Consider the following 12,595-nt stretch of genomic DNA (forward strand, 5'->3'; position numbering starts at 1 on the left):
CTATATTGCTTGTCCTTGTAATTCGTTTGTAATGACGTTACCCATTACTACAAAACAAGTGTTCCAACTTCTTTTGACAGAAAATAATTTGCCCATTACTAGTATACAAGAGACAGAAGAGTGACAGTTGAATTTAAATAAAACATGCCCCACAAAAAAACAGAGCAAGTGGAATTCAAACGAACTCGGTGGCCGAATGCTTAGCATAATTAACTTGTCCTCAACCCACTGAAGGTTCCTAAGTGCTAGTGAACCTCTGTACACCTGTGAAAAAATGTGAAATTTTGCATGTATTGTGGAGATTTTGTGTAATGTTAACGTTTTATGTTGTTTTTAGCTTGCAAGATTGTTTTGTAGGTGGTTCCTTTGTCAGCAAGATTGTTTTGTGGGTGGTTCCTTTGTCAGGTCATGATGTCATTGTTGATTAGATATTTTACGTTTTTTTTAGGGTTAATAATTTTCGAATTTGCATGCTCTGTTTCCGGCATTATGTCTCCATACAACAATATTCTGTATGAAAAAACAACTAGAAATTCTTTGGAATTCATCAAATTTTACCAACACTTATCACAGGAATACTGACGCCTTCACAAATAACATTCTTGTCCCAGCAACTACCTATCGGAAAATGCACAGTTTTCTACCCTTGACACTCTGGATGTTCGCTAGAATGTTGAAAATTTTTGCCAAGGTTATGAAGATGGTTGTTTATGAACGTTTTCTGTTGTTCTTACCTCACAGAGCCATTATAGGGCCCAAGTTCATTTTGTTTTATTGCGATTTCATTGTGCTACGTTTGCAATTTTTGGTAAATTTCTCGTATCGGACAAATGGCTGAAATTTGCTAGTTCATTTAATTTGAATATTCGTACTTACGTATTCTGCATTGAGAAACATTGCTGAAAGTTTCATTTCGCTTATTTCACAGAAATAAGCTCTATTTGCGACATATCGAGTAAGTTTTCTTCGTTTCTTTTTGCCTTTGGTAACACGCAAAATGGCGGTCACAGTTTCACTACCGTACTCGGCATGCAGTGTTTCCACCCCACTGCACCCAAAAATACCTACGTAGCCCCACAAACCATTGACGCATAGCCCCACGAACCATTCATACATAGCCCCATGAACCATTTCCGGTAAGGTTAGGTTAGGTAGGGTCACTATAGGTTACAATAGTTAAAAATTGGTTTCGAAAAAAATATGCATAGCCCAACACACCATTCTCGCATAGCCACACGAACCATTGACGCATAGCTCCACGAACCATTGACACATAGCCCCATGAACCATTGGCACATAGCCCCACAAACCATTTGCGGAAACGTACCTTCTTCAGTTACAAAAACACGTGTTTGGAAGCACTGACCGGGATTACGTCATCAGACACAGGCTACATCCACCTTGATGTAAATGGATGCAAGAGCTTTCGTGCATGGGTCACACATTTATATCGAAAAATAGATGATTTACCGGCAAAATTCAATGAACGGTGCGAGAAAACACTTCCCCGAACTTCCACAAGTCTAAGGAAACTGCATTCGGTAAGTAATTTCTCCTGTAAATTTGAAGAAATCCGATTGTCCGATACGAGAAATTTACCACAATTTTTACATGGTTCGATTTTGATGTACGTCTGTTAACACATACTGCAGAGTTTTAGCGATTACTTAAGATTTTGTTCAATATATGCTATCATGGTTAGGTTAGGCAGGTTAGGTTTGGTTCCCTTAGCATTAAAATAAAGTCCTACTAAGGTTCCGATTTACTTCTACATTCATTCCCACGCTTATACGATATTTACTTTCGCTTGTCGACGGAGAATAGCTTGTCTATGGGAAGTGCGCATGCTTGCGTTAGGTAATTTTAAGTTTTTTCTTTTAACATAAATAACGCTTTTTTCGAGTCCAAGCAGTGCTCATTACTTTAAGGAAGGTTCAAATTTCGTGTGACAACGATTTCCAAAATTCTATAATAATTAGTCTTTGTGCTATAATAATTAGTCTTTGTGCTAGGAGAAATCATAAAACAATCGGAACCGTTACCTTTAATGCTGTTAGGCTAATAATTTTACTTGTTTTGTTAGGTTCAAGGCTGATAATAATTTTGGTAAATGTCTGTTATATCGGAGACACATTTCTTCATTTTTAGAGGAGAAACTGTTGTGCGATGGAAACACATATGTTAACAAGATTAACTGCATTTATTACACAAACTCACAAACAACGTAACACTTTACATTATAACGAAACTACGTTCACCATTCCCGGTCCTGTTTGCACAGACTCATGTCCAGGAACAGTAGCTTGTTTCTTCTTCCTCTAGGAGGCAGCACTACATTCCTCCCAGAGTTACAAAAGAAAAATTAACAAGGGTACCCGTATCTGTCAGGGGGTACCTTAATCCTGGTCGATCTTCTAGGCACATGACTAGCGGATCTTGGTCGTGGAGCAGCGTCAACGTCTTGGGGTTGATGGCCATCAACGTCTGGTTGAGGTGGGGTAATTTTGGAATCTGAATTTCGGTTCTCCGTCGCGACTTCTGGTTCGGGTGGACTATCATCATCCCAGGTTTCTGGATTCTTTTGTTGTCTGTGTGTCCTGTGACGAATCCAACGTGAATGTACCACTCTTTGAGATCCATCTGTAAAGCGCACTTTGTAAAGGTGAGTGCCACCCAACCTTTCTACAATATCTGCCTCGTTGAAGTTAGGTGACAAGTGCTTCGGTGATTGAACCCATACGGTTTCAGTAGGTGAAAATATCCTGTATGGTTTGTTGTGGTTGCTCCTAGGTTTCAAGAAAGGAGGAGCTTCTGTCCTCTCGGCATCTCGATTATGATCACCACGTATACAGTTCCACCATGTTCTTGGACTGAAGGTGAGGACTGAGGCTGCAGGAAGACTACGTTCCTCTCCCAACCGGGAATTCCTCAAAAACAGCAGGTACTCCGCTAACTTTGCATCGAACTGTAAAGAAGTTAGATGTGGATGTTCGTGCAACACCTTCAACATGCCAGTCTTCACCGTGCGTACGTACCTCTCAGCAAGCCCGTTGCTAGGACTGTGGTACGGCGGTATTGTGATGTGTTCAATCCCGAACTGTTGGCAAAAGGAACGGAACTTTAGGCTGATAAATGCCGGACCATTATCCGAAACTATTGTTTGTGGAATTCCGAGAGTCGAGCATGACTGAAGTATCCAGCGTATGGTCTCCGGTGTATCTAAGGAAGATACTGGCCAGACATCTACCCAGCGACTATAAGCATCCACAAGTAATAGGAACTTTCTCCCAGCCAAGAAGAAATGGTCTACGTGGAGTCTTTGTCCTACAAATCTAGCTTCCGGCCACCTATTATCTGGACCTTTCTTGATCCTGGAACGTGTGGATTGGCATGTTTCACAAGTCTGGATACAATGTTGTATATCCCTTGTCATCCTGGGCCACCATGCTTGTGATCGTAAGGTCTCCATCATCGTCCTTTCCCCAGCGTGGTTCGAATGGAAGAGTTCCACAACCTTCGAGCGAAGCGACTGTGGGATGACTAACCTCCCCATCCTACCGACTGCGCCATAATGTTGTGCGATGGAAACACATATGTTAACAAGATTAACTACATTTATTACACAAACTCACAAACAACGTAACACTTTACATTATAACGAAACTACGTTCACCATTCCCGGTCCTGTTTGCACAGACTCATGTCCAGGAACAGTAGCTTGTTTCTTCTTCCTCTAGGAGGCAGCACTACAGAAACTACTTACGGAAATGAGTTTCTGTATTATTTAGAAAGTTCGTGGAGGTATTTTCTCACCGTAGAATGCTGCATAACAAGATATAAGCACTTTTAATATAATAAACTTGCATTTTGTGCAAAGCGACAACATTATGCCATTGTTTCTATTATCTACCTGCAGATGGCGCAAGCGTCGAAAGTCAAGCAGTCTCGCCAGTGTTTCCACACGTGTCTTTTTTTTTTACCAGAATTTTACTTTTTTAAATTGTTTTAACTATGCTTACCTAACCTAACCCAACAACCTAACCTTGCCAGAAATGGTTCGTGGGGCTATCGTGAATGGTTTTTGGTGCTATCCGTCAATGGTTTGTGATGACATAATGAACACGAAAGTAGGTATTTTTCGTTTAAGAAGGTTGACACTGCATACCCACTCCAAATCGACAAAACACAAGCACGACGCGTGATCATTCAAAGCTGTGCACTCCATATTGTATGTTCCGCAACGGAAGAAAGTACCCAAAAGAATTACTTGTAATGTGAAAAATCGAAGTTATTTTCGTGTAAAAAGCATAATGGCACCTTCAACTATGTTCCGCAATACACAACTGGTAAGTACGAACCATTTAAAACTGATAATATCCGATTTTAATGTGTCTCCAATATTGCAGACATTTACCGTAATTTTTAACATTTTTTTATTGATGCTACGTTTGGTAGCATTAGCATTTGCACATGTTTTTTTTCACTTTTTGAGTTTGCATGCAACCGATTTTTAGAAATAAAAAATGGTGAAAGTAATCTTACAAGGGGAGACTATGGTTTGAGAATAGGACTTCACAGTAGCTAGTCTAGCAGAGATAGATCGATCAATCACATCTCTAATTAATTTCAAATCACAATAGTTATTGTCTTGTTGGAGCCACAGGTTACATACAACACTTCTTTTTCCACGAGCTTCTTGTACCTCTGTGAGATTAGCAGAAAACACTGGAAGAGGCTACTCTAGCTGGCTTTTCCTCCGCCTCGCCAGTTTCAGGTAGAAAGGGCTGCCAAAAGGGAAAGGGAAGATTTCTGCCCCTACCTCCCTTGGCTCCTCACTTCCCCACACCCCCACTGCAATGGTTGAAAGTTCGTGGTTTATGGTATCCCGGTCTATCTGCTATAAGAACAGATAGGGGATTGGTTTCCCCTCAATTCATTTATAAATCCTGTGAAGAACTCTGGGGAATTTTTTCTGCAGTACTTACATTCTCTGTATTTACACCTCAACTTTTTACACGTTGTATAATCTGTATGTGTAGTGTGAGATGTAAAAATATATTTTTATTGTTCATAAAATGGGAATGTATTATGTGCAGACAAAAATACTTGGAAATGTTATGCTTTATTTATTTATATTTTTTTTCAAAATATGGAAGATATAATTATTATTAACAAATATTTGCTCACTCTCGTCTTAGTAGTGTATGCGATGGTTGGCACTTTTCTCTCGTCTTTGTTGTCGGTAGACATGCGTGGGGAGTGGTTATCACAGCGCACTACGACAGCATGGGTTCGAACCCTGACCTGGGAATGCATGTTCTTTGTATGTGTGTCCTTTCATCAGTTTAATCATATCATCTTCGCAATTAACAAAATGTGGCAAAATGTGATGCTAAGTCTCAAAATCAAATCATTGACTGATTGTTTGATTTAGTTTATTTTACTTTGCTTTTCTTCCACTTTTGGCTAATCGGGAATATGATATGATAAAATTGATGAAGGGACAGACACAAAGAACAATCATGGCCAGACCAGGATTTGAACCTGGGATTTCTGGCTTCGTAGTCTTGAATCAAATCTTTTTTGATTTTCGAAAGGGGGGGAGGGGGTTACATGTACTTTTTTTTAGTAGTCATTCCTCAATTGTCAAACTTTTCACGTATTTGACTTTCTTTTCTTATGGATTACTGGGCCCTAGGGGGGGGGGGGGTCCCGCACGTCACTGGGACTTAATGTATTTGTAGGGTACCCTATAGGTATTGATATACTAAGGTACTGGAGTGCACTAGCCAGCTATTTCATAGAAGAAGCACTTCAGAGTTTCTACGAGGGTCACTATTTATATTTTGAGCCTAACAATGAAAAAACAGGAATTTGGCATTGAAAACTGCTTTATTGTTTTTCGAAGTATTCTTCTTTATCGTCAATACACTTTTGCATTCGTTCGAACCATTTGTCAAATAAGTTTTTCCAATCTTCTTGAGACACCTCCATAATATGGTTTTTGAACGCATCAACGGCGTCTTCCGCCGACGAAAATCGTTGTCCACGCAATTTATTCTTGACATTCGGGAACAAGAAGAAGTCATTGGGTGCCAAATCAGGACTGTACGGTGGATGACCCATCAATTCGATTTTTTGACTGTTCATAAAGTCGGTTGTTAGACGAGATGTGTGACAGCTGGCATTGTCTTGATGAAGAATGATCCGACGGCCTTTGTTTGTTTTCCATATTTGACCGAAGACCTCTGGCAAACAAATTGTTGTGTACCATTTAGAGTTGACCGTTCTACATTCCTCTAAAGGCACAGTTGCCACATGACCAGTTTTCTAGAAAAAACAGGTGACCATTTGTTTCGATGTGCTTCGAGCGCGAACAACTTTTGTTGGATTGGGTTCATCTTGAAACACCCATACAGTCGACTGATGTTTACGTTCCGGCTCATATGCATATATTCACGATTCGTCACCTGTTACAATCTTATATACGTCTTTTGAAGCACCACAATTGTATTTATTGAGCATTTGTTTGCACCAATTGACGCGAGCGTCTTTTTGAGTTTTTGTCAAATTGTGTGGGATCCAACGAGAACATACCTTTCTCACAGCTAAATGATCATGTAATATTTTATATATGCTGGTGGAACTAATGCCTATGGTTGCCTCAATCTCACAGTATGTCACATGACGATCTTGCAGTATTAGGTTTTGCACAGCATCAATGTTTTCTTGAACAACAACTGATTTTGGACGACCTTCGCGAATCTCGTCGGTGAGCGAATGGCGGTCACGATTAAATTCGTTATACCAGTTTCACAGTGGCAAAGGATGGGGCTTCATCGCCAAATGTGGAAGTAAGTTGATCGATGCACTCTTGTCTTCATAATCCACGTCGAAAATCGTAAAAAAATCATGGCACGAAAATGTTCACGAGTTAATTTCATTTTATTGTTGTCGCGCAATCTCCAAGGCAACATAAACAACACAAATGAAGCTATTGACAAAACATTTGAAGGACGTTATGGTCAATAATGCCAGACGATTCCGTGCAAACGTCAAATCGCGCCTAACTTCAATCAGTGTTGCCAAGGCTCAAAATATAAATAGTGACCCTCGTATAACCTTGAATTACGAATAAACACATTATGTTCAAAAAAAGTTTAATTGACACGTTTTTAAATTATATTTTCCTGGGACCTACAGTAATTTATGTACAAGACAAGAATTACGCAGAGCTGAGTTACATATAAAGCAGTCTCAACTGTATTTCTATGTGTATATTTATTTGCTAGCAGCTATTTGTTTACTGCCATCTTGGATATGGACTACTGCTGCTACTACGTCATGTGGCATGAGATGCGAAGGGGTATTATGTCAATAAATGCTTCCCGCACTTGATCACATGATATGTGGTGTGATCAAGTCTCACCTGAAAATCCATTCCGTGCAAAGTGCAGATGCTTGCATAAACTACTTTTCAAATCATAATTTCTCAGTTAAATAATACTAGTGAAATTATAACTGTACTAATTAGTTTCTCAAAGGTTCAAACCTACTTCCACAATCATTTCCACTATCTTAAAGCACTCTAGAAATTTTGAAAAATCGTTAAACATTCAACCTTTCAGGACTCGACCCTGGATCTCTAACATACCACCCTTTCCCTGACTGATTCTTGTTATTGTAGACAATTAGGATTGGCTCTAGCACATTTGGTAGAGAAAATGCATAGCATGCCAGAGACCCAGATTTGAGTCCTGGTCAAGCTTGATTTTTTTTGCAGAGTTTCTACAATAGTGCAGCTTATGTGTGTACAAATGTAAAAATAATGAGGTTTGTTGCTAATTGCAGGAGAATGGACATTGCAGAAGCTCACTCTGTAGTACTAGATGTACTTCAGAGAGCTGCTAGTCAAGATGCGGCAGTTTTAAAACCAGCAGAAGCAAAGCTTAAGGAGTGGGAGACAGAAGCAGGCTTTTATTCCATTTTGGTGGTAAGAATTTATTATTAATGTTAACAGCAAGGGTGAGAAAATGGTTAGTAATCTCAGATTTTTCTTTTTTTTTTGTCTTATTACTTTTGTTATTTTTATTTTGGAAGACTAGCCTTTTTTTTTCAGTTCAGTTAAAGATAAAGACATTCTCCTTTTTTTTATATGTTTCTCATAACCTATTAGTATCTATTATTGTACTGACAAAGTAGTCCAGTTATGAAACCAATGTCTTGATCATTGGCTTTTTGTAAATATTCTTTGTTTACAGTGCACTAATCTTGATTTTAAATTTAGTTTAAAATGAATATATAGGAGCTATCCACCAGAAGGAAGTGTCTTCGTGTAGACGCCATAGTTTTACTCCGATAACTCCCTGTTCGTAGACCCACAGCATGTAGTTAACCAGGGTTATCAGTGAGATATCTCCCCTTCGTGGAAAAGAAATTAAGTTAAAATTTTTAGAGATGGACCCACATGAAATTTGTCTGAATTCAATAAAATACCAATTTAAAATTTTCCCATCTGATATAAAGTTTCAAATGGTCCTTGAAAAACCTGAATTGTTCATTGACCTGTTTAATTGAATGTTACCAGATCACTACAATGCAAAGCTGCATGCTTTTTTTTTTAATAAGAAAAAAAAGAACTATGCCATGTGGATTATATGTTTGTAACCATAAAAATTATAACAAAATGGCAGAAGATTGCACTAAATTAAAAGATATTTGTAATCGGATTGATAAAATTATTGGTAATTTTACCAATACACCAATTATGCCTGTATTGGCCAATACCGATAGAGTACCGAGTAAACTACCCCTTCCCAAAAAATGTACTTAAATTCGGTATTTGACTGTTTTGCAAAATGTGAACTAACTTTATTGCATTCTCTAAGAGAGAGTGACTGATATTGATTCTAGTTGGAAGAAATAGTCACGGTAGGTAGTCAATGTCTGATTTGGTAATTGTGTTTTGTTGATGAAAAATCAGCAGTCATGTACAGGACAAACAGGCATTCTGTTCAAACTTTGCAGAATGTAAAAATATAGTGTGGGCTACAGAACAATCCTGTAAAAATTGGACATCTAACAACCATAATTATACTATTTTCAGTGGATACTTTGTGTTGTTTTGATATTCCAACCAAAAGTAGTCATCGAGCATATACGTACTTTGTGTACATATACATACTTTGTGTAATTTGCTTTTTGACAGCATTTTTATACTGTTTTCTTTTTCAGAAAATATTTTCTGACCATAATATTGCTGTCAATGTGAGATGGCTTGCAGTTTTGTACTTTAAGAATGGAGTGGATCGTTATTGGAGGAAAACAGCACCACAGTAAGCACCACGGATTTTATTTAGCAGATTGTATTAAAGTGTTTAAAAAATAATGCATTTGATATCATTAATAATATAATATTTGAAAGTGTCTTATTCTTGTGGTCAACTTTTGTTCTGGTTTCCCAAGACTTTCTCAGGCTAACACTACCAAGATATATAGTCTTACATGGGTAGTCAACATTTGTAAGGGTGTGTAGATCTGGTAATATTATTTAAAGATAGCTCTTAAAGACAAGAATAAATTAAATATGTTTTATCTTTTGGAGTTAATGTTAAATACGTTTTGCTGATATTTAATCAGTCCTCTCCAAGAGCTGTGTTTTTTACTATTGTGTTATAATTCAAGCCTGATTTGCCCTAAATGCCTATTTTGTTCATGTGAACAGTGTCATAGGCTTTCAATGTGGAAGTTTGTTACATTTCCATCACACATTTTATGTAAATTCTATTGTGCCTAAATGTGTGTTTTGGTTAATGTTTTTTTCACAGAAAGATCAAGTTGGTATGGACAAATTCTGAATTTTAGGATTTTCGTTATTCACAGTATTAGAATATAATCATTATTCACAGTATTAAACGTTTATGCACATGCCTCTTTTTATTTAGTGCCCGTTATCTTGTGTTTTTGCCTGGGCTCTTCTTATAATGTAGGAGTTCCAGGTTAGATTCTTGGCAGGGTTACGTCTCGGCATTCAGATACACTTTAAACTACAGGTTCACTCCCAATTAGGCTATTGATGCATAAAGTGGACCTAAAAGAAATTGCAAGATAGTCCACATAAGTGAGGAGAAAAATTGATATTCGCTCTAATTTGCTGTAAGATTATTGTGGCATTATAAAAGATTCATATAAAAGTTGTAAATGAAAAAGAAGATGCTAGTTTTTATTTTCAACTTTATGGAACAGTAATACTGAATTTCTTGTTTCCATTTCTGTTTACAGTGCCATTTCGGAAGCAGAGAAAATCTCAATTCGTCAAGTTCTTTTATCAAACTTCACAGAGCCAGTTAATCCGGTGGCAACACAGTTAGCTGTGCTTATCTCCAAAATTGCAAGGTATGTATAGTTGCATGTTTCTGAATAGAATTCTGAGCATGCAGAATGTGTATAAAATTTACTAGGGATGGTAGAAAAAAGTGAGTGTGGAGTCAGGGCGAGGAGTGAAGGAGCACTTACGTAGATTTTCTTGGAAGGGGTAGATTTACAGACAATTTAACAGAGGCAAAGTAAGTATAGTCGGGCTGAAATTTTTGCCGATACCGATAAAGTTCCAATACAAAATCTACCGATACCGATAGCCGATATTTTACGCATCCAATATAAAATTCGAAATCGTTCTTGGAGACTTGAATGTTTCACTTACCTCCTTAATAAAGGTGTGTTTCAAGGTGACTGCAGTGCAAAAGAAGTTGCATATTTAGACATTTACTTTTTTAAAAAGTAGGACATGGAGATTATCCATAAAAATTGTAACAAAATGGTAGTATTTTGCATTAAATTATAAGATGTTTATAGATATATTGGATCGGTAAAATAATCTGCAATTTTACCGACAATTAATCTGTTCCATCTCTAAAGTATAGTAAAGAACAAAAAAGGTAAAGTCCTCCCCTGTGCATAGCACCACGCCATGAAGGCATATAGGGGGTGTGGGGGTAACGCCCCACACTTTCTTGATCCGGTCGTGAGTGGAGGTGATGTGATCAGCATCACGCCCCTGACCACCTTTACCCCCCAGGGTTTCCCCCAGATACCCATGTTATTCGACGCTGGGTGGGCGCCGGGGCCGCTTCCATCGTTAGAAAAGTTCCCGGATTTGAACCGGCCGGGGATCGAACCCGGGACCTTTAGCATGGTAGTCAGACACGTTACCGACTGAGCCACCGCAGCCTAGAACAATACTTTAGAAATGTGGTGTTCTTTATGACTGCGGCCACTGACTTAACACTTGCACTCAGAAAAATATGCTGTACACAGTCTAGTCCAGAAACCTTCCTCTGGTCCTGTCTTAAAATTATTTTATTGAATGATACTTGAAGTTTCTGGAAAACAAAATTCTACGTGTTACAGTGTATGTAGTATAGCATTATGGTGACTGTGAAACATGATGCATTTACCTATCTTCATTACAGGTATGACTGCCCAAGAGAATGGCCGGAGTTAATTCCTACTCTTTTAAATGCCGTGAAGAGTGATCATAATGTTACTCAACATCGTGCACTCCTAACACTTCACCATGTGATCAAGTCGTTGTCGTCAAAACGACTGGCAGGAGACAGAAGGCTTTTCCAAGAACTCACTGATAATATATTCCGTTTTGTACTTGATTTGTGGAATCATCACGTAGTCAACTTTTTGAACCAGGTATTTTACTAAACTTTTTTTTCTTTCAGGTGTTTCAACACAAAATCTGAAAGTTTGTGAGATGATGTTTTAAAATTTCCATAGGTATCATCTGAATTACTCGAAAGCATTTAGGTATACAACCAGAGTGCCTGTGGGCATCTGCATCCAATACACTTGCTATGTAATAGTTCAAACCTTATGAATAGAGTCTTGAGTTTTTGGTGTATTTCTTGTTCTAGTTTCTGGTGTTCTTTCCATTCAAATTTATTCTAGCATTTCACACCGGCCCCCATGGTGGAGTGGTTAGCACATCGTGCTACAATGCCAGTAGTCCCGGGTTCGAATCCTGGCTTGGGCATGGGTGAGTGTCCATTCATCAATTTCATCATATCATCACTCATCCCCATCTTCGCAAATTAGTCAAAAGTGGCACAAGAAGCGAAGTCAAACAAGACAAATCAATCAATCAATCAGCTTTTTACAATATATTAATTATATTTATTTATCCTATTGAATGAGCTATTTAGTAGATGTAAACTGATATTTCACAGCCTTCTAAAGTGGACAGGTGTGGTAAGTGTGTACTGTTTCCTTCTGTTTTGATTAATCTGCCCCCCAGGTACTATTTTTTCCCCAGGTGTGAGAAATATATAGATCCAAATTCTCTTGGTGAGAATGGGGTACTAATATCCACTGTCCAAGTATCCAGATACATTATTATCTGGAACCTGAATATTTTGCTGTCTCTAATACAGATTTATCTTAAAGGAATGATGGAGGTTTATGAGCAAATAAAACAGCTGTGTACAGTCAAACCCCGATTTTATGTTCCTGCATTATACATGTTCCTGCTTAATACGTTCAGCCATCCAGGTCCCGGCAAAAGGCTATGTTAAATAATAGGTTGTTC

General features: G+C 38.2%; 1 protein-coding gene across 5 annotated transcripts in view; it reads left to right on the top strand.

The window, feature by feature from the left end:
- The window catches only part of Impbeta11 (importin beta11), a 96,998-nt gene that overhangs the window by 403 nt on the left and 84,000 nt on the right, over positions 1–12,595 (top strand). For all 5 annotated transcript variants that reach the window (XM_083118418.1, XM_083118417.1, XM_083118415.1 and 2 more), the window contains exons 2-5: positions 7,852–7,993; positions 9,235–9,335; positions 10,282–10,395; positions 11,472–11,703. In XM_083118418.1, coding sequence (XP_082974544.1) covers positions 7,856–7,993; positions 9,235–9,335; positions 10,282–10,395; positions 11,472–11,703 — 585 coding nt within the window. In that variant the 5' untranslated portion in view covers positions 7,852–7,855. The remainder of the gene's footprint in view (positions 1–7,851; positions 7,994–9,234; positions 9,336–10,281; positions 10,396–11,471; positions 11,704–12,595) is intronic.

The sequence above is a fragment of the Lepisma saccharinum genome, chromosome 3 (assembly GCF_977018435.1).
Source record: "Lepisma saccharinum chromosome 3, izLepSacc3.1, whole genome shotgun sequence".
Taxonomy (NCBI): Eukaryota; Metazoa; Arthropoda; class Insecta; order Zygentoma; family Lepismatidae; genus Lepisma; species Lepisma saccharinum.